A 23,472-nucleotide genomic window follows, 5' to 3' on the forward strand; every position below is an offset into this window, starting at 1 on the left:
ACAAAAAAGGAATCTCCAGGAAATTTTGACCTACTCCAAAAACACAGAAGACTCATTGTTTTATGGGTCTTTCTTAGAAAAAGGAGAAAGGGATGCTGTTTAGATCCAAGTGAGCTTTGCAAACTTAGAACATTACACCATTCAAACACATAAAACTGGAGAGCTATGGAATTTCTCTCGGTGAGCCAGTCCCCAATCAGGACACGCACACCCTAGACTAAAATTAGCCATGTCCCTGAGCCAGCTCGGCCGCCTCCCTGTGCCTCTCCAGGCAGTGCCTGCACTTGATGTGGAGGGTGAGGGTCCTCAGATACCAAGAAGAGTGTGACAGCCCTTGCTCTCCCCTCTTAGGGTTCCCACCCCTGCTTCCCAGGAGGGTTCCCAGGAATTCATCATGGGGGGCTCACAGGTGGAGAGCCTGGGAGGCATGGGTATTCAGTGGGAGGTGGGACACTGATAAACACAGCTGCTCAAAGGTGGGGAATCTGTGCTGGAACTTTCCATGAGCCCCAAAGTGGGGGGTGCAAAGGACCCCCCTCATACAGAAGTCAGGAAGTAGAGACTCTGGATTTTAGCACAGGGCAAGTATTCCTTCCCAGATCCTTAAGCTGTAACAATATTCTGTGAGACTTTGCAAGAAGGAAAAAAAAAAATCAAAGCAGCACATTCTCTTTTCTCCTTGATAGTGAAACTTCTGCAGAAGTGGAATGAAGAAGCCCTTTGGCAAGGCTCTGGCTCCCTCGGTTTCTAGGGATCTAAATGCGAATAACATACCACGCAGGAGACTGAAAACACACGCCCTGCAAAGCCCTCCGGAGTTCTGCTTCTCCAGGCAGCCACACCCTTCTGCAGGGTGACCTGGCCCCCGGCAGGGTGGACGTGCAGGGACTTACAGACTGCAGCCTCTGCTGGGCTGCGTGGGTGAGAAATGGTCCCATAAGCACGGCCAACAGGAAGAGTGTTGACCAAATGTAGCTGGAGCCTTTTCCAGGACAAATAGAAAAACCAGATGAAGCAGCTGGACCCATGTCGGGCAGTCTCCTGTTGGAAATGTCACGTTGAGCCTCACGGTGTGGGTGTAATCAAAGGATTGTAAGTTTCGAGAAAACATCCAGAAGGTCCTGAGAGGGAAGATGTGGCCAGTTTGTACTGTGGGCGTGCAGATTCCAGGCCCAGCAGTGTGGGTGAGGGAAGATGGATGTGGGAAGGGAGCTAAGAGTGGGCTTCCCAGTGCCCCCCAGGACGACAACAATGGAGGCTGCTTTCTGTGCGTCTGGAAAACATATTCAAGTTTTGTTTCTGTCACAGTCACTGGTTCCTTGGAGATCAAAGGACTTGAGGATGCCCATAATAAACAAGAAGAGGCTGAGTTAGGGTGTTCCCTCCGTGTCTCCTGGGCTCGCCTTGGGTCTATACTATCACCTACCCAGATTCCAGCATCTAATGACCCTATTACATTCTTCGTGATCTTTACTGAGAGATAAACAATAGATCCTGCTGACTATTCATTTTTCCTATTTGTTCCATATATATTTTCCCTTTTTATTTTCAAAAATGTTAAACCTACGGGAAAATTGAAAGAATGAATACAATAACATCAGTATACTATTCACTAACAGTAACAAATTGTTAATATTTTGCAGTATTTGCTTTCCCTCTCTACATCTCTCTCTCTCTCTCTCCAAACACACACACATATGTACACACTTTTTTTTTTTTTTTTTTGCTGGACTATCTGAAAGCAAGTTGCAGATATTACTATAGTCTTAATTCCTAAGAACAAGAACAGTCTCCTGCAAAATCCACATGGGATTTATTTGTATGACAACACTTTTTAAAACTAGAATCTTTGTTTAAGCTCTCCCAGGTTCCTGCATCTGACAAGTCTATCCTTTTGGAGTTATTTTCTTTAAAAAGAATCATAAATTAGTCATGATGTCTTTAATAGGCCAGATCTGTTTTTGGTTTTTGTCTAACATGGATACTTTCAACTTCTCTTTTCTTCTTTTAATACACTGTGGGAGGTGAGGCTCTGGGTTGTAGAGTGGTGTGGACGGATTTCCTTGGCAGCTTCTGGCACTGGTTCCTAGACACTTGTTGAAATGTCCTTATAAGTTCATCTGCCCTCTGCATAGTAGCTTCTGGAACAGGAACACTCAATGTGTCATTGCTCCATGAGGAGGTGAGTAAAAAAATGAGGCAGCCTTGCAAAAGAGCCTCCAGTCCTCAGATGAGCTGTTGTTGTTGTTCAGTTGCTAAGTCATATCTGACTCTTTGCAGGCTTCCCTGTCCTTCACTGTCTCCTGGAGTTGCTCAAACTCATGTCCATCAAGTCAGTGACACTATCCAACCATCTCATCCTCTGTGGCCCCCTTCTCCTCCCGCCCTGAATCTTTCCCAGCATCAGAGTCCTTTTCGGTTTGGTTTCCATCAGTGACTTTTTGAGTTTGCTCCATTTTTCTTCCTTATTCAAAATAAGAAGGGAGAAGGTCAAACAAAGTGAACTGGGACCAAAGGAAACATTGTCATCACTTGCAGAGCTCCATCCTCCATCACGGACTTCCGGTTGCTGTTCACTCCCTTACAGAATCTAACGGAGCCTAGGGCCCTGAATAGCAGCCTTGAGAGCAGGGACCATAACTGTGTGGGCCAAGCAAGGGCAGTTCACTGTGCCAGCCCACTATCCAGGCCCGGCCTCGGGAGAGCTTCTGGAAAAGAGAATGGTGTGCACGCACCTCCCCTGGGCCCTCAGTGCACGGGGAGTCCACCCCCTACAGAGAAGGGACTGCCCTAAACCCGGGTCTGGGACCCCAACCCATGCTCTAAGCCTCAGCATCCTTGACTGTGACCCACACAACGGGACTGAACATTGCTCTTTGACCATCACCATCGTGCATAATCTGCTTCTCATCTCTCACTTCCCATCCCTTTCTTACAAAATGCCCATTTATTCAGGAATATGTCCATCCATTTGAGACACAGGGCATTTGGGGTAACTAAATAGTCGGCAAGAACATAGGTGTTTATTAATTATTGTAGGCCCAACATTTTACATACATTATTTCTCTGACACTTCACAATATAAAAATTACATAAACATAAAAGTAGGTACCCCGTCCCATTTTTTAGATGAAGAAATGAAGTTGTAATGATTTTTTTTAAAACACACACACACACACACACATACTGTGCCCGAGGTCACCCTGTTAGTAAGAGGTAGATCCCTCCAGTTCTAAATCTTGGGCCCTTTCAACCCACCATGCTGAGTTGCCAAATATATTTCAGATGGAGAGCCCCATCGCACAGTCTCAGAATACAATAAAATGCTATGTTTCCCAAATAGCAGTCCTCAGTAACTTAACAAAGCTTTGCTTAATTGGGATACATTTCAAAGAACCCAAAAACTCTGCTGAGCAGAATTGGCTCTTTCACTGAGGATTTAAAAGGTACTCTGGGAACTTGTAATGCCCCGGGCCCGTCATTATGGACATCAATTATCATCATGGAGCGTGGCAGAAAATGAATCTGGCTACTGTGGCTGCTGCTCGCTCCCAGCCTGCCCCAGCAAGCCCTTCCTGCCTCCTTGGTTCTCTGTGAACCATCAGCCTCTCCCCTCTGGTGCTGGCACCTAGCCCTTGGCTTACAGATGTGCTCACATCTCTCCCGTCCTGGAGACAAAGACTCTGCTCCCTAGCCCTCTCCCCTTTTGAACTGCCATCCTGTCCCTACCTTCCCATCCCCTCTAACTTCTTTGAAAAAGCCCCATGTTCTCGTGTGTGTCCTCACCCCGCTGCAGGAGACCTTCTGTCCCCAGTCCCTACTGAAATCGCTCTCTCCAAAACCACTCCATCACCAGTCCCAGTGACCTTCCCAAATTCCCAGCCAAGGGCTCGAAGCTGCCCACACCTCCCGCTTCCTGCAGACCCTCTCTTCCCTCACCTCTGGAGTCCTTCTCCGCTCCGACCGCTCCTCTTCCTTACCACACCAAACATGTGCTTCTCCCATTGCAGGACTCTGACCCTGGCACCTTTATCCTAGACCCTTGGACATGACCACCCCCTCCAAGGACTTCGGCTCTCAGCCCCTCCCAGACACCCCTCTCTCAGTCTCTCGGAACTGTCTTTCTGTCTCACTCCTGACTGTGGAAACAAGAGCCCCACTGGACATCTCCAGGAACAGCCTCCTCCTCCGCTTCCTGACCCAGTGCCTCCCCCGTCGAGTCCCCTCTCCCTGCTGTCTGCGTGCCCGGCCTCCCGAGCCCTCCAGGCCTACAACCTCCCTGCACGCCAAGTCCCAAGGACTCTCCTCCCAGATCCCCTCCTCCTCGCCCCTCTGTACAGTTGGGTCAGGGCCCACCACACCTTCTGTGTCAGGCTCCTGCTCCCGGTCACCCTTCTTAGTCCTGCAGCACCCCCAGGCTAATCTTCCTGAAGTACAGCTCTAACTAGTTAAAAAAAAAAAAAAAACAACCCACCACCACCACCTAACTAAAAATGCCAGAGGACTTTCTGTTTCTCTCTACTGCTCTTTAGCCTGGCTCTCAAGCACATCCAGTCTTTCAGCCTTCTCTCATCCTGGTTCCCACACATGTCCTGTGTTCCAGCTATACCACCTCACCTGCCTCCTCACACTTGCTCACACTGGCCTCTCAGCTTGGCATGCATCCGCTCCCTGAATCGCCAGACCAGTCCTCTCAGTCCTTGCCCAGGTCAGCTCCCCATCAGTCCTTCCTCAGACAGCAGCCTCAGGATAGGGGTTAAGATTGAGGTGCCTAGCGCCAGACTGCCTGCAAGTACTCAGGCTGGTTAGTCATTCTGTGCCTCAGTATTTCCACCTGTAAAATGGGACTGATAACCCTCCTAGTACTGTCAGAATTAAATGAGGTGATACATCGAACGCTCTTACAATCTTACAACAGAATGAGTATTCGATAGATATCAACAACTTAATTATCCCTACAACAATACACACTCCAGCTCCAGACCTGTCCCCTTCTCACTTTCTTTCTTTTTTTTCAATTCTGTGGAACAGTTATGTGTATGGATGTCTCAGTCTCTTTGGGGCAAGAACCACATCTTCAGCATCTCTCTCCCCAACACTATTCGAACAAGCAAGAGGCGCTCCATAAACACTTTGTTGAACTGAATAAAATTAAATAACAGGTATTTTGATAGAGATCAAGGACTGTTTACTCTATTGGGAAGTGGCCCTACTTCTGAGGGACCCATGGCTGCGAAACTGGCCTCAACAGGAAATGGAAGGAATCCCATGGCTTTAGTAACTTCTTGTGGAATGAGCAGAGAAAACAAAATAGAATTTTCTGGAATGAGGCACACACACGGAATCCAGCTATACAGGAAACCACCCCGGCGGGTCACCTCTGTGATTTGCAGAACTCTGCCCCGAATGCCCCTGATAGAACTCAGCCTCAGAGGCCATCTTTTCAAGGTGGTGGCAGCAGCCCAAGTGAATCACGGCCACCATTTAGGAAAAGCAGCTGAGGGACTCACGAGGGAAGGTCCCATCCAGCAGGATGGAGCGGGCTTTGGCAGGGGAAAGACTTCAGCTCTTTTCCCCAGGCCCCCAGGTAACAGCCAACCCTACTCAGGATGGGAACAAGGATGCCCATTTTTGTCATAAATCAATGCCCTTTCCCAATCCTTTGGAAAGTTTCAAGTTTAGGCTCTTTCTCCATGAGCCACCATACATGCACATCATCAAAAACTATCACGAATGCAGTAGAACCCAATGCAGGCCCCAGGAAAAAAAGGAGGGGCTGAGGAAGATCCAGGGAGCTGCTTCAGTCTTTAGAAATGAGATCCCAAGGACACGAGCAAACTTTTCCCCCTAAAATCTCAGGCTTGGAGGAAGGTACAGAAAAGAAATGAGTATGTCAGGCATCGTAGTGAGGCCCTTGGCTGGCCCCCAACTGGTCTATCCCAGCCCTGCTCTGCCTCCAAAGCCTGGCCCAGGACAGCCCCCTCCTCTAAGATCCTATGGCACCTCAGGGGCACCATTCACCTGGCTCTGGGGCAGATGCTGCCTCCTATTTTTAGGTGACCTCCTTGCTTGCTAAACCACTAGTCCCACTCTCCTATGTGTCCACTGAGCTCCCCAAGGCAAAGCCTATCATTTAGCTCCATCCGATACATTTGGAACAATTCTGAACAAAATTGAGGGAGGCACAGACAACTCACCTCCATACTCAGATGACTGACAATCCAGCAGCAGAAACAAAGGAGTCTGTCAGCTCTCTCCAGTGTGACATGTGCTGTGAAAGGTATGAGAAGGGGCTCACGTCCAGGTATAGAAGGGAAGAGATCAGAAAGGCTTCCTAAAGAAGGCAACATTCAAGATGACTTCCATACAGGACATCACAGTTGTAACGGGCTGTGCTGGTAGGTTGGTGAGTTGATGTGTTGGTGAGTTGGAGAGTTGGTTGATTGGTTGGTTGGATGGATGGTTAGTTACATGAATATATGAATAAGAAATTAAGGAGTGAATGAAAGCCATCAAGTGAACCTGAAGATAAAGTTTGGATTGTTCCAATTCTATTAAAGATGATCAACTTAAGTTTCGTGACATTGTCCCAAACAAATCAGCATGATTTTCCCTTTGATTCTCCTTATGATGCACATGCTCTCTTTTGCTCAGTATAGATTTCCAGGTCCAGGGATATAACTAGAAAAACAATGACAACAAAGAAATACAGCCCACTCCAACCCTCAAAGAGTTCATGGAAGTAAAAATGAGTTATCAATCACTGTGCTCTATCAATGATTATCCATGATACTAAGGAGCAGAAGGGAAGCAGCCAGACTAAGGGCCAGGCTGGAATTAGGTACCTAGGATGCAAAATTTAAGGAGGCACTCAGTCTCAAGTTGATGGAGGTGACTACACTACAGGTGAAACACCTTAAGAGTGAGTGCCTCCTTAAATTTCACACCTCGGAAACCTCTCCGGCTTCATTCTCATCCTGACTTTGTTGCTGATCTCTGTATGGACCTCTCTCTGGTTCTGGTAGCCAGGGTCTGCTGGAAGCTAGCTCATAGACCAGCCGATAAGCATCCTGGAGTGAGGAAAGAAATGCAGCCAGGAAATAGTTTCCATACACCTCCTCTGCTGACATTCATCTCCCCCAAATTATCCCTGAGCATTAATGGCCTCTTCCCATCTAGCAGCAGCAGCTTCCACTGCATGGAATATCTTTCTGTCCATGTGCCATGGACCCGGGCCTGGGGCAGAGCTGGCAAGGCTCAGGTGTGGGCAGAGGAGGCTCTCAGATCTGCCATTCTGATGTCCAGAGATGGACAAAATGAAACCATTCCTCCTTCCAAGGAGGGGGTGGAACCTCTCTTCCCTCTTTAGCCACACTTTCTTGATCTCAAAGGAAATTTGAGTCATGAGAAGTCTCTTTGCCCTGGGGGATGCATTGGATCAAAGAAACTCAGAAACCCCAGAACTGAAGGTATGTGGCAGCTTTAATTACTGCACAGGGGAGAGAGCTTCAACCCCGCTCATGGAGGGCTCCAAGTGGCCCCTAATGCGTGCTGGAGTCGGTTTTCATGTTTACTCTCCTGGGCAATACTAGGGAGAGGCCAGCATTTGGAGGAGACAGAAGTGGCATTCCACTGGGGATGGGGGATGCACATGTAGTATGAATATTGGGCAAGAGGTGGGAAGGAGAACCCGCTGGGCACAGGGACCAATGGCAGGTGTGAAGGGCAGCCGTGCCACCCGAGAAGACTGGTCCCTGGGGCCAGCATGAAGGGGAAGCTGCACAGCACAGGGGCCCCAGGCAGGCCACCTGTCTACACGGGGCTTCTGGCCCACAGGAAAGCAATTGTATGTGATGTATGTTTCAAGAGTCAGCTAATTTCAAACCTCCTTAGTCTGACATAAAGTCCAAATAATGTGCAGAGACAAATGAAAATGGGATTCTCTCCATGACTCATCCCAGGCAGTACAGATGTTGTCAGACTTGGGACCCTCGGATAGAGGGAACAGTCAATAAACCGCAAATGCCACATCCTCTGCTCAGCCTCTGCCAGGCCCCAGATGGCAACATTTGCTCCCTCTCACGACACAAACAGGCCTGGGCTCATGATCTGGAGCCTGGGGAGGGTGAGAACCGGAGGGACTGGATCTCATTCATCTGTCTCCCACCCAAGTGCGTTGTCATCCTCATCGGTAGGGGCCTGGGGAGAGTCACACAACAGGGCCACCCAAAGTCTCTGGGGGTCCTGAAGACTGATGCAGGTCTGCTGCCACCTACTGTCCATTTTCCTGCAAAACCAGAAAATTGGACGGGGCACACCCAATGTCGGTAGTTGAATCCTTGAACTGACTACTGGCTTTGACAGAGGCGGGGACATGGATGCTGTGGTGGGGCAGTGGCTGTGCCCAGGCTGCAGAGACCCACGCAGAACACGGCAGGCTAATCACAGCTATTCCTCACCCAGTGTTACTAGTTCACCATGAGGTTTTTGTACTAAATACAGCCTCTTCAAGCCCAAGGCTGCCCTGCCCTGTCAACAGAGCCCCTACCTACTCCTGGATCTTCCACTCTTCTGTGAGGACCACAGTTAAGCACCCGATTACACAGAGCATGGGCTTCAGAGCAAGCACCCATCTCATCCTCTCACATCCCCAGTGCCAGATGTGGACACCAAGAAAGCTCAAAGCCACCTCCTGTCTGAGACAGCAGAGCATTGCTCAGCTATGATGCCAGTGATGGGTTAACACGGTGCTCTTACAAAGAGAGCTGAGGGGGTCTCGATGGGAGGGGCTGTCTGCGGGCCTATATCAGGTTTCACTCCAGCCTGCCCCTCTGGGGTCTGTCTCCTCACCTGTAAATGACCCCTGTTTGGCCTGCCTCACCAGGGCATCCTATGCACCAGAGGGGAGAGCCATGAGCAAGCTCTGGAAATGTCTATTTCCATTATCCCACTGGGAGCTGGGGGAGCATAGAAGGAATCATGAGGACTGACAGGGAAGATGCAAGGAGTCCCTTGCCTGGTCACCCCCATCCCAGGTGCTGTCCACGTTGGCTGCTAACAGCTCACAGCTGCACCCTTTACCAGAGACCAATCCTTCATAAAAGTCAGCCAGGCAGTGGCACACTGCCCCCCAGCATGGGCCACCCATAGCCAATGGCTGACACAAGAAAAATAGGCCCTCTCCTGGCTTAAAGGTGGAAGTGGCTCTGGGTCAGTCCATACTCTCATCTCCCTGTGGGAGGAGCCTACCCCCCCAACATCCTCCTCTGCCCTTGCATGTGTCCCTCACTGCCTTTCTCCTGAGAGCACACCCCCGATAGATTACATGTGCCTGACCCTCCATCTCAGGCTTAGCTTCCAGGACACTGGTTCTCCAAACTCGGCCTGCAGCCCATCACCTGGAGGGCTTGTTAAAATACACTGCCAGGTTTCACCCCCAAAGTTCCAATTCCGCAGGTCACACAAGCTGTGTTTCTAACACATTCCCAGGCGATGCACGTGCTCCTGGTCCAGGGATCAGAGTCTGAGAATAGCTGTTCTTGGGACTTTGACCTAAGATAGAAATCATTCAACAAGTAACAGGCAAAGGGGCTGGAGGTGTCAGGATTAAACCATGTAGCACTCAGCCTGCCTCCCAGTCAAAACCCTGAAGCTGGAACAGGAGATCATCATGCCTCCAGCAACAGAACCCCATGCTAGGGGCTAGAGGAGAATCTGGGTTGCTGAGCCCTGCCTGTGTCATTTTACAAGAGCTCAGAGGAGCCCACAGTCCAGGAGGGACTCCCATGGCATAGAAACCCAGTTTGTACGCTCATTCTCTACACAAGATGAACATCAGGAGGTCAGCCAAAAAGACTGTGATTCCTGGATTTCAGACAAAGTGGAAGTTTGACCTGGACACATCCAAGGCCATGTGTAAATGGAGGATGAGGGGATGTCAGGGACTGTGGTGGCTGTTGTTGTCGCTAAGTTGTGTCTGATTCTTTGCAACCCCAGGATGAATAGCCCACCAGGCTCCTCTGTCCATGGGATTTCCCAAGCAAGAATACTGGAGTGGGTTGCCAGTTCCTTTTCCAGGGGATCTTCCCAACCCAGGGATCGAACCCATGTCTCCTACATTAGCAAGCGGATTCTTTACCACTGAGCCACCAGGGAAGTCCTCAGAGATGGAGACGACCCTAAAGAGCAGTCCATCTAATCCCTTCCCTTACAGATAGGAGCACAGAGGCCCGGAAAGGGCTGGAGATCTGACCAAAGCAGACCTTCTACCTGCAAACACAGGAAAAATAAGTGCTCGATTTAAAGGCAAGACAACTGCTTTTACTGTCCTCAGAGAAGAGCCGTGAGCAATCCTATTACATGGCCTCTAGTAATAGTCCTGGTGTGAGAAACAACCTCTTCACAGCTTCACTAAGACCCTAAGGCCAGAAGAGAAGAGAATTGTCCTGCCACAACAGCATCAACAGGGCCTGAAATGAGAACCACAGGACAGCTGACTGCTCACATCTGCAGATTCCAGACACAAGGTCCCTGACTCACAGGCCACAGGGAGGCCAGTCAACAAAGAAACACAATTGGCTTGATAAAATGTATCCAGACAGGTGGGCAATGGACTGTGCCCCAACGTCCATGACCTAACCCTGCTCCTTCCACCGTCTTCCTCATTTCAGGGAAGAGCAACACCATCTCCCAGTTGTTCAGCCAGAAACTTTGGCGTCATCCTTGCCTCTCTTTTTCTCTAATGCACACATCTAATCCATGGGCAAATCCTGTTGACTCAACCACTTACAGGTTCCCCTTCCACTCAAAAGTAAAGCCTTCCCATGAAAGCTTTCCTAGGCTGAAGTGGGGTAAAGCCAAGAAGCAACAACCTTAGGACACATCTTGTTAACAGAGGCACAGAACAAATTGAGATCCAGCCCAGAGGCTCAGGGGCACAGGGCTGAGGGTGGTTCCAGGGGAAGGAGCTCGGGAGTGCCGCTCTGACGGCTGTTCCCGGTGAAAGCTGCCTTTGCAACGACTTAGTACAAAGCGGTGATCACTATTTTCACTTTTTGTTTTTTCCTTAAAAGTGAAAATCCTCTTTGGATTTATTTTGCTTAACTAATATAGGTCTTTAGTAAAAAGTGAACTGGAATAAAACTAAACTCAAAAAGCAGAAGATCCATGTGTGTGTGCTTCCTCTAGCTCATGTCTCATCACCTTCACTGCCACTACCCGATTCAAGCCACCGTCAGCTCTCCTGAAGATGGTTGCATTGCCCCCTGCCCGTTTTCAGCCTCATCTCCTGAATCTATTCTCAACCCCAACCAGCAGCCAGAGGGATCCTACTTAACACGAGTCACCACAGGCCCTGCCTCTGCCTACCTCCAAAGGCTCCGCCATCACCTAGAGGTAAAGCCAGCACCCTCAGCACCCCAGATCCCCCTGCTCCCTCACCCCCTCCCTCACCTCCTCTCTCCCTCTTCTGCTCAGCCTGAACAAGCAACCCCAGGACCCCATGGCTGCTCTCTCTTTGCATTTGCTTTCAGGGATCAAAAGTTGGTTCCCTGTCTTCCTTCTGGTCTCCTCTCATGCATCTTCTCAAAAAAGGTTTCCCCAGCTACTCCTTTGTGAAATAGCAGCCCCAAAGCCAGGGCTCTCCATCACACTTCCTTGATTTATTAATACTTTTCCTCACAGCACACAGGCACACTGTATATTTACCTGTTGGGTGGTTGTGCTGGCTGCCTCTCCCCACCAGAAGTATACACTCCATGAGAGTAGAGACTTAAGTTTGTTTCATCCACATGGAATCCCCAGTGGATAGAACAGTGTCTGGCACACAGGAGCCCATCACAGGTGGAGTGCTGGCAGAAGTTAACCAGCTCTCTAGGGTAAGTGAGAGGGATGCTAATTTGCAGCATTTGCCAATATTCTGGGGCTTCCCAGGTGATGCAATGGTAAAGAATCTGCCTGCCAATGCAGGAAACACAGGAGACGCGGGTTCAATTCCTGAGTCGGGAAGATCCCCTGGAGTAAGAAATGGCAACCCACTCCAGTATTCTTGACTGGGAAAATTCCATGGACAGAGCAGCCTGGTGGGCTATAGTCCATGGGATCACAAAGAGTCAGACATGACTAAGCACGCACACATAGCTAAATATGGTTTAAATACTCCTACCATGACCAAGTTCAAGCTACTACCTTGACATCAGACACGGCAACACTGGGCTCTGTGAGCCAGCACAAGCCGGCTGTAACGCACTATGGCATTCATTAAAGAGTTATTAACAAGGTAACTGAATAAATGAACATTTCTGTGAATTGATATGGATTTTTTGAGGACAAACTCCATGAACTCAGGGTCTAAAGTCAAGTCTCTCTAAAACCAAGGGAGTCACTGCTTGAGGAATAGGAATGTCACATGTTGACTGGTGACAATTGTGCTGGAGGCTTATACTGAGAACAGGAAGGGTCATACATATTTTGAGCAAAAGCTCTAAACATAGCCTGACAGTGAAAGCAGAGCTTACGGAAGGACTGTAGGACACTTGCAAGAGCTGAGGTGAGTCATCTCCCCTCTGGTCCCTGAGCCCTGCTCCCCAACTGCTAAATGAAGGGCTTGGATCCTAAGGACCTTTCTACCCCTGACAAACTATAAGGTTAAGAATTGAGACAGACCCTAAGGCAGCATCTATTCCACTCCGCTTTTAAAACACCCAATTGAAAATATCTTTTTTAAAAAATCCAATGAAATTAAACTTGAATTTCATGGATTCCCATCATTCTTTAAGCTTGTCTTCTGGGAAAACATTCACCGTCCCCAAGGTGACATCCATCAGTGTTCAGGAAATTCATAACTGCCCTGAGCTCACTGGACACACCATGGCAGCCCCAGAGCCAGACATCTCCACGCCTAATCCCGGAGCTCCCAGGGACCGACCAGGCTTTCCTGGTTCCCTTCCCACAGGTGATCCACATGAAAAAGACAGACACATAAAGATAGTCAAACAGGGGAGAAAGCCTAGAAAAGGTGAAAACAACACAATTTCTTCTGAGAGTGGTAGAAATGGATACCTGAGAGGCTAAAAGTAAGCATTTTAAAAATCCTAAGGAGACCAAAAAGATTTTAAACACTGCAAGAAAAAAACCAGTTGCCCTCTGTAGCAGGCAGGTTAATGTCAACCCCTAATAATGCTCATTTCTTAAGTTCTGGAACCTGTGAAATGTTGGGTTACATGGCAAGGGAATTAGGTTCCAGATGGAGATAAGGTTGCTGGTCCGCTGATCTTGAGATCAGACTATCCTGGATATTCCTGATGGAACCCAATGGAACCAGAGGGATCCTTCAAAGGGGAAGAAGGAGGCAGAAAAGGGAGAACCAAAGAAATGGGAGCCTGAGAAGGATGCAGCCAACACTGATGGCTGGGAAGATGGAGAAACGGGCCACAGAGCAAGGGAGGTGGGTGACCTTCTGAATCTGGAAAAGACAAGGAAACAGATTCTCGCCTGTTGTTCAATCGCTCTGTCGTGTCCTACTCTTTGCAACCCCATGGACTACAGCACACCAGTTTCCCTGTTCCTTCACTATCTCCCAGAGTTTGCTCAAACTCATGTCCGTTGAGTCAGTGATGCCATCCAATCTCTGTCGCCCCCTTTTCCCCTAGAGGCTCCAGAAGGAACAGAGCCCTGCCATCACCTTGACTTCAGCCCAGTGAGACTCGATTCTGATCTCTATCTTTCAGAAGCTAGACATTGCTGCTGCGGCCACTGCCATGGGTTGAACTCCCAAAGGAGGCCAATGGTGCTTTTTAACTTCCTGGGCCTGATTACACCCATGGTTCCAAAGGAGACTGGGCAAAAAGTACATGGCTGCAGCTTCCACAGCCCACACACATCTGGAAAACATAAGTGGAAGACAGTTCCTATTTTCAAACATCCAGCATGTTGTGCGCTGAACTAATATGCAGAAAATCAACCACAGCATGGTCCAGGTGGCCATGGGAAGGCCCAGGGGTTCACTCTGAGTGACTCCGACAAATGATTGGCCACTGTACCCCAAGAGAGTGCTATAAGCACCACGAGTGAGGCTGCTCCCAACCAGAATATCAACCATCCCCAAGTGCCCCTTGGGGAGCTACAGCCTTGAAACAGTGAGCTCTGGGACTTGTAAATAATTGGAAGATATGCTCTTAGTATTGCATGTGAGGTTTCTAGAGGGCCTAGTCTGGGTGATAGCAAGACATGTAAATGTGTCGAAGAGGCAGAGTGAGGCCAGGGTTACAGGATTACCTTGGTCGGGGCCAGAGTCCCAGCAGATCTGACTGATGGTGAGAGAAACACACCAAGCACAGCCCTGACAAGCCAGCAACAAATGACAGGTGGCCCCAAACAGCTGCAGCCCCCACTGTGAGAGCCCAAATGACTTAAATTTTTAAGTATCTTCTAAAGTCAAAGGACACCAGGAGGAAACAAAAATCAAAGCAGAAAATAGTTCCTTCAGCAACTGAGTCAGATCTCAGGAACCAGGGCCAGAAGGGGCCTGACTGCACAGATATGCATGTTCCCTGGCATCTCAGCAGGTCCCATCCTCCACCTGTCCCCTCTCCCAGGACACATGCTCACTCCCCCACCCCCAGGTACAACATCCATGGCCATCCCTGAATCTGATGTTGCAAGGCCCAGCAAAGGCCCCCAGTAGCCACCTTCCCTCCAGCTTCATTAGGCCTGAGTGATGGAGCATATGCCATGCATATGAGCCAGGTCAGCTGTCCTCTCACTGTCCCTTGTAAGTTTTACAAGAACTCCATATGCACACAACTCTCTCACCTGAAGAGTTCACAGGGTCTTATACACACTAGGACTTAGACCTATGTTTACTGAATTGAATTAAAAAAAAACAAGTGATGGGCAGACAGAACTGCTGGAGAGGGGCGGGAAGGACAGGAGGTGGTGTTCTGTGGGATTTATCAAGTGGGATTACTTTGGCCCTGGTTTCAAACCAAGCGTGCTACAGCTTTGAGCAGGATAGCTGCCAGCAGCACAAAGCCACCTGACGGAGGTGACTTGCATCTCCCCAGAAACTTGACAGGCTCCTTTAATCCTCTGTGCCTCAGCTTTCCCACCGAAAATGCAATAATAATTGCTGGGGAGGGAAGATGCTTGTTCTCAGCTCCCAGAGTGTCCTGGGTGTTTGGAGGAAGTTCTACTGGTCTACCCCATGGACCTTTCCTCTCCTCCTTCCTATTCACTCCATCCTGAGGACGGAGGTGTGTCTTGTCTGATGGGCTAATTGGGGAAAGAAAGGAAAGAGGAACATCAGGCTCAGCTGCACCCTGTCTCCTCTGGGAGTGAGCTGCTCTTCCAGGGACGCCCCTCCCACCACGTGGCCTGGGCCTGAGTCGAGGTGAGGAAGTCTGTCCCATGCTGGGCACGTGAGGACTCATGGCCTGCTGTGTCTTCTATCTTTCCATTATCAATCTCAGAGATGATATGCATTTTACCCCAATCTAGTTAATACCCTTTGTTTTATTTGACAATTTGTTCAGAACTCAGGAGAATACTATTTAATGACAAACTCCCCTCTTCACCAGAAAAAAACAAATAATATCCACCTCAATGGATTATCCTAAAGAGCAAATGAGATAATATACACAAGTGTTTTTGCATGGTGCTCAGCATATAGGGAGTAAGTAGAAGGTAAACAACAAAGCTCCCAAAATGTTTACTGATATAAAGATCAACAGTATGATCACATGTTAAACACTCCTAGTGGTACCTCACCTGGTCCTGAAGGAGGGGGCAGTAGCAGCATGTTTACCTGCCACCTACCTCTTCATATAAGACAAAGTTCATATTATCTTTCAAAGGTTTGATAACTGGTCAAAGGCCACAGTTTTTATAAAGGGCAGAGGTGGTTTGCCAGTTCGGGTCATCAGACTCCAGAGCCCATTTCAGGCAATGATAGATGCTGTAATAAACAATAAAATAGGCTAGAGGTGATCGGGTGGAGGTGAAGTTAGTCAAAGAAAACCACTATGAGTACAGAACATCTGATTGACAAGAAAGAGACAGTCATGAGATGGTTTGAGAGCAGGACCTTTACAGCAAGGGGACAAACCAGTTCTTCCTCATGTAGAAAGAAGCAAGACATGCTGGGGGAACAGAGAATAAAGATCTGTATTGTCAATCCTAAAAGAAAAGAGAAGTAGGGAACTGATCCTACCAACATAATAGGCTATAACTACAATGCAATAGTACTAAAAGCTATGGTCATGTGTTTTTTTTATTTAAAAAAAAAGTACCAATGAAACACAGAGAAATCAAAGACAGATCCATGTTTACATGGGTAGAGAAGGAAATGGCAACCCACTCCAGTATTCCTGCCTGGGAAATATCATGGACAGAGGGGCTGGGCAGGCTACAGTCCATTGAGTCCCACAAGAGTTGGACACAACTTAGCAACAACAACAACATCTATATGTGAACTTAGAAAAGAATCAAGACAGCTCCATAAATCTATGGGGAAAGAACAAATTGTAGAGTAGGTGATGCTAGGAAAACTGTCTTACTATTGAATATACGGAGAAAAATAAAAGTGAGTCTTACAGCCTAACAAATACAAAAGATTAAATACCTAAATGTGAAAGCTAAAATTATAAAGTTAATGGAAAAACATAAGAGAATATCAGTGAAATCTAAAGGAAAGAATGAACTTAATAAAGAAAAAAGGCAAATCATATGCCAAACAAGAAATTTCTTAATTATGTCAAAATTAAGAATTTCTGTTCAACAAAGGAGATAATGGACAAAGTTATGGGACAAATAACAGAATGACAGAAGTTATTTTACAAAGTCTAAAACTAATGAGAGATTAATATCTACCTAAAGAGAATTAAAGTCTCTTAACCACTACAATTATTCCTATGCAATGTCTGGAATTTAGTTTATCAATGCAAAGAAACAGGACAAAATGATCAAAACCTGAAAGAAAAAAGGACAGTATCAATAGACCTATAGGTGATCCAGATATGGAAGTTACCAAACAGGACTTTAAAATGACTGTGAATAGTATGCTCAAGAAAATAAAAGATGGAGAATCTCACAAAAGACTGCTATTTTTTAAAAAGAAATAGAAATTATAAAACTGAAAAATAATTAAATTAAGAATTTATTATATATATTTAATAGCATGGAAAAGAGAAGAAACATGAACCAGAAGGTAGATCAAAAGAGAATACCTAGATTAAAGTAGAGAGAAAAGGGGAAAAAAAGATGGAAAATATAGGAAAACATTCTTTCCTATCTAGTATATGTGTAACTGGAAGGCCAGGAGAAAAAAGAGAAAATGGGATAAAAGCAATATTTGAAAAGATAATAGATAATAATTTTCAAAACAGATGAAAGGTAGCAATCCCAAATTGCAGTAAGTTCTACATATCCCATTGTGACTCAGCTGGTAAAGAATCCACGTGCAATGCAGGAAACCTGGGTTTCATTCCTGGGATGGGGAGATCCCCTGGAGAAGAAAATGGCAACCCACTCCAGTATCCTGGCCTGGAGAATTCTATGGACTGTGTAGTCCATAGGGTCACAAAGAGTCACACACAGCTGAGCAACTTTCACTTCACTTCACTACATATCCCAAGCAGAATCATCAAAGAAAACCATGTTGAGGCACATTATAGTAGCTCTGTTGACATTAAAGAATGAGAAAATCTTAAAAGATGGGGGAAAAAAAGCAGCCAGAGTGAAAAAAAAGAAAAAAAAAAGACACACTACCTCCAAAAGAGTAATACAAAGATAAGACAATGGACTATTTAAAGTCCCAAAAAAATAAACCACCAATCTAGAATTCTATACCCATTGAAATATCCTTCAAAAATAAAGGCAATATAAAGACACCACTAAACAAAAATTGAAAAAAAATGTAACATACTTGTTAAAGAAATACTACAGAAAGTTAAGTTTTGTAAGCAAAAGGAAAATGCAAATGCAATAATTATTTCAACTAAAGCAAAAAATTATCAGACAAGATTTAAAAACCCAAATACATGCTGCCCATAGGAGACAAACTTTAAATATACACTAGACCATAAAGAAATCTTAACAAATATCAAAGGACTGAAATCATAGAGAATATATTATGAACAATGTAGAAATAAACTAGAAATCAACAACAAAAAGATAACCAGGAAAATAGTCCAAAGGCTTTGAATTAGTCAATACATGTCTAAATAACCCATGGGTCAAAAGAATAAATCACAACAGGAATGAGAAAATAACTAAATTATATGATTATATAATATATTAACGTGTGGGATACAGACAAAGCATTACTTAGAGGGGAATTTGTAGCTTTAAAAGATATTACCAAAGAAGAAGGCTGAGGTGGGTAGAAGGTGGGAAAAATGGGTGACCTGTTTTTGTTCTGCTTTCTTTTAGCTCAGTTTAAACAATTAGCTTTTAAAAGGAGAAAGCCTGGTAAACCCCAAAGGCTTTTAGTTGGCACCCTTAAATATGAATAAATAAAAGTAAAAAGATGGAAAAGATATATCATAAAAACACTAATCAAAGGAAAGCTGTGATAGCTATTCCTAAATAGACATTAAGGCAATAAGTATTACTAGAAATGCTCATAATAATAGAACAGTCTCTCCAACAGAAAGTTATAATAATTCTATATGTATATGTATCAAATAAACTAGCCAAAAAATGTCTAAGCAAACTGGCCCAGCTTATCCATGGTCACAAAGGGACTTAATGGACTACATCTGTTTAGCTTCCCTTGTACTACCAATGTCTGGCACACATTAGATGCACAGTAAATGACTAAAACAGCAGTACTACAAACCAGGATGCCTATCTTATACCAATCCTGCAGAAATTACTAGTGCTTAAAGCATACACAGGGGCTTCCTATGTGATGCAATGGTAAAGAATTCACCTGCCAGTACAGAGATTCAGAATACACGAGTTAGTTCCCTGAGTTAGGAAGATCCCCTGGAGTAGGAAATGGCAACCCGCTCCAGTATTCTTGCCTGAAAAATTCCATGGACAGAGAGGCCTGGCAAGCTACAGTCCATGGAGTTGTAAAGAGTCAGACATGACTGAGCACACACACACTTTCTTAAAACATATACAACACACGCAAACAAAAACACGGTAACCTAACAAGTATAAGATGGTGTTTACAAGCATGATGGGCTTTGAACTCATCTGTAAGTTGAGGACTACCTCCTTGCTGGTTTAAGAAATATTATAGAATAATATATGAAAAGTGTCCAGTATAGTGTCAGCCGCTAAGTAAACACTCAATGGTAGCAGTTAATATATGTAAGAAATATTGAACATAATTCTGGAATAGCAGTCAACAAACCCCCTAAAAATTAAAATCAGAAATGCCAAAAGAAGAGGAGGAGGAGGAAGGGACAAAGAAGAAAAAGTGGCTGAGAATCAATAATTCAAGATACATATCAATAAAATAGAAAATAATAGCAAACTAAACTCAAAGAAAGCAGAATGAAAGAGTGGAAATCAATAAATTAGAAACCAAACCTACAACACAGAGGATGAGATGGTTGGATGGCATCACCAACTCAATGGACATGAGTTTCGGTAGACTCCGGGAGTTGGTGATGGACAGGGAGGCCTAGCATGCTGCGGTTCATGGGGTCACAAAGAGTAGGACAGACTGAGCGACTGAACTGAACTGAAACCTACAAAGCCAAAAGTTACCTCTTTGAAAGAAAGAGCATATAATTCACAACCCCCTACTAAAACTTGTTGAGAAATAGAACACAAATTACCAGTATCAGGAATGGAAACAAAGACAGTCTTGAAGATCTTACAGACTTTAAACTGACAATAAGGAGATATTATAATTACACAATTTTATATACATAAAGTTAAAATATAAATTATATGGTTAAATTCCTTGGAAAAATACAACTTGCCAAAACTGACACAAAATAGAAATAGAAAAATTTAATTATACATAAAAACGGATGCTTAGTTGTGAAAATACACAAATGATACCTAGAAAGACAAACAAATGCTAAACTGCTTGTGATTATGAATGGCTTTGTTTTTTGCTTTTTGTGTTTTTTGGTTTCCTATTATGCACATGCTAACTTTTAAGAAATAAATGCTATTTTTAAAACATTTAAAAAAGATAATTTTAATTAAAAATTTTTTATTTGAATTCGTAATTTAAAACCTTTTAATTCAATGTTCAGAAAATTCTCTCAAATATTTAAGGAAGAAATAACACCAATCTTACACTAACTATTCAAGACTGTTTAAAAAAAAATAAAAGAGGAACTACTTCTAGCGTATCCTAGATATAAAAATCTAACAAGGCTGTTGTTCCAAGAAAGGAAATTTGCCAGTCAGTCTCCTTCATGAATTTATATACAAAAACCCTACACAAAATACTAATAAATTAAATCAAACAATATATAAAATTAATACATGACAGCCAAGTGTGTTTTATTCCAGAAATGTAAGGTTGGCTTAACATTCAAAAATCAACCAGTGTACGAATCCTCAAGGTCCACTGTGAAAGAATAAAACAGAAGGACTCAGGATAGGGTTTTTAAAAACTGCCCCTCACGGAGCCTTGTGGAGCTGATTCACCGTCATACTTCTGGCTTCCACACACCCCTCATACCACGTCAGCCTGACCCTTGAGAAGTAAGAGCCAAGGAAGCCTCCCCAAAGCCTCCTGGCGTGTGGGCTCTGGGCTGTTTTCTCCCTGGTGGGGTGACGAGCATCACCTCTCCCACTTCACAGCCACACTCGGAGCCCAAGGAGCCACTCAGGACTGGACGGTTCTCTGAAAAACCATCACCTGGGCACAGCACACTCACCTGAGGGATGGGGGCGGGCTCCCCTGCCGTTCAAACGCTCCCTCCAGCCTCTCCTGGGTCATCGGGACATTCCCATTGGACAGGGAGAACTTCGAGGCAGTTTTGTTGGCCTCTGAGCCACCGTCCATGGCTGGACTGTCTTTGGAAAGGTCTCCCCACCTGCCACTCCCCCTGGGGGGCAGCCCTTTGCCTGGCAGGTGAGGCGGGCTGCCAGGCGAGGTTCTCCGCCCTTCCCTCGCCAGCTCGCTGAGCGGGCCCCGGGGGCTCCTAGAGGTGGAGGCGGTGCTGGAAGCTGGTCCCTCCGGCAGGGCGGGACAGCTGGAGGTGTGAGTAGAGAGCTCGGGCTCTTGTGGGCTCCCTTCCTTGTGAGGCTGGGCAGCACTGCTCAAGGCCGGGGACCGCCTCAGCGAGCGTCTGCGGAGGGAATCCTGAAAGGGACAAGGACAGAAGCAGAGGTGAGGATCCCCTTGGAGGGAGGTGGGAAATAACCTACTTCAAGACTATGATGCTCCCTCCCCAGGGAATGTCTTTTCCATCCTCAATTCCTTCTCTTAAAATTCTACCTACCCTCTGAGGAGACTCCCGGGGGCCCCATTTCTCTCTTGCTTTCACAGCACCCCAGGAGCATGCCTCAGCCCCCTCCCATACCCCTTACAGAGAGCTCCAAGGTCAGACGTGTTCTAATTCCTGAACTGCCACCTGCTAGCCATGTCCCCTGTGACAAGTCATTGAACTTCTTTGTCCCTCACTTCCCATTCCTATAATCTAATCTGTCTACAATCTGCTATCTGTAATTTCTAAACCCCAAAACCTCTAAAAAATGAACATTTCTGTTGGATTCCTATGGCAAATTCTTTTTAATTGTTATGAAGTTACTTGTAGTCTTTTTTTTTCCCCACCATACCATGGGGCTTGGGGCATCGCAGTTTCCTGATCAGGGATCAAACCCTGGCCCTCAGCAGTGAAAGTGAGGAACCTTAGCCCCTGGATTGTCAGGGAATCCCCTTGGGGTCTTTTTTCAAGCATGAATATTCATATGTTTTGTGGCAGATATGTTTTGTTTATGGGACACTACACCAAACCCTACTTCAGATGTTCTGTGGTATGTGGTTTATGCACTGTATTTCCTTTCTGAAGTTTAAAAAAAAAATCTAAATTATAAAACACGTTTGGCCCAAAGGTTCTGGATAAAGGACTGGGGACCTGCAGTGCTGACCTCCCACAAGATCACGGTGAGGGCTAAAGAAGAGACCCAGACCCATGTGTGGCAGCAGCACAGAGCCAACCCCTCGAAGCAGCCAGCAAATGTTATAACACTACTGCTTAGTATCTTTGCCCCTGTCTCCACATAATCATAGCCCTATCCCTTCCTGCCAGTAGACCAAGTGATAGGGGCCGTTATTCCTTCCTCTCTGGTGTCCCCAGAGCTTCCCAGTTCAGTGACCTATACCTAGTAAGCAATCAAGTCTTGCTCACTTCCGAAATGAAGGAACTTCATAGGAGTCAACTGAAGCGTCCTCTCTATCAATCATTAACCAGTGAAATGGGAACATGTTACCCATCTGAGCTGCAGGAGTAGAGGGAGGGGACAAAAATACACCTGCTGAGCTTTTTCTGGACCTCTCAGCAATTCCAGAAATAATCCTGAGCCAAATGGTAAAGCCTGTGCCAAAAAAAGAACATCTAATTCTATCTGTTCCCACCCAGTGGAAATTACTAGGCACCATAAACCTCCTCCGAAAGCCACCCAGGGCATCCCTTGCCGCAGAGCAAAGAAAACATTAGTCATTGTTCCCAAGGAGACCCAAAAAACTTCCGGCCAAGGGCAGGGAACCCAGCCTCTTACTCAGCCTTCGAAAGTGCAGAGCAGACCTAGCAGTAAAAAAATGATGCAATACCTAGCAAACCTCACTCTTTTCTCTTGTATGGCCAAGGCACTCAAAAGCCCACAGGACACCTTCCAGGAAACCTTGGGGAAATTCTGCCTCAGGGTCCCTTCACAAGATTCAGATACCCCAGGATAAAAGAACACCTCAAAGGAGAACTGCTTCTCCTTTGGGGAGGAGTTTGCGGTAATCTCTCAGTAGTAAAGGAGGTCCAAGCCCTCGCCCTCACACCTCAGTACTGAAGGGGACTGAACTGCACAGACTTGATGATTCAAAAGTCATGGTAGGCAGGACCTCCCTGGTGGTCCAGTGGCTAAGATTCTGCGCTCCCAATGCAGGGGACCCAGGTTCGATTCTTGGTCAGGGAACTAGATCCCACATGTCACAACTAAAGGTCCCTCATGCCACAGTGAAAATCAAAGATCCCTCAGGCCCCAACTAAGACCCGGCACTGCCAAACAAATAAATACGTATAAAAAAAGCAAGTCATGGTATGATAGGACCCTAACATTCATCTGGTCCACCAGTTCTCAAAGTATAGCCCATCAACCTTAGGGGTCTGCACCCAAACACTTTCAGAGAGCTCAAAACTATTTTCATTATAATAATAAGATATGTTGTGCCTTTTTCACTATGTTGATGTTTGCAGTCATGGTCCAAAAGCACTGGTGGGAAAACCTGCTGGCCTTCAGCACGAATCAAGACAGTGGCACCAAACTATACCACTGTTCGAG

General features: G+C 46.1%; 1 protein-coding gene and 1 non-coding gene across 5 annotated transcripts in view; one reads left to right on the plus strand and one right to left on the minus strand.

Annotated features, from left to right (window-relative positions):
- Positions 1-23,472, minus strand: part of MINDY4 (MINDY lysine 48 deubiquitinase 4) — a 110,577-nt gene that overhangs the window by 72,719 nt on the left and 14,386 nt on the right. For all 4 annotated transcript variants that reach the window (XM_061165426.1, XM_061165427.1, XM_061165428.1 and 1 more), the window contains exon 5: positions 20,853-21,280. In XM_061165426.1, coding sequence (XP_061021409.1) covers positions 20,853-21,280 — 428 coding nt within the window. The remainder of the gene's footprint in view (positions 1-20,852; positions 21,281-23,472) is intronic.
- Positions 23,034-23,106, plus strand: TRNAG-CCC (transfer RNA glycine (anticodon CCC)). Its single transcript has one exon. It is a non-coding gene; the product is annotated as a tRNA-Gly (tRNA).

The sequence above is a fragment of the Dama dama genome, chromosome 18, assembly GCF_033118175.1.
Source record: "Dama dama isolate Ldn47 chromosome 18, ASM3311817v1, whole genome shotgun sequence".
Taxonomy (NCBI): Eukaryota; Metazoa; Chordata; class Mammalia; order Artiodactyla; family Cervidae; genus Dama; species Dama dama.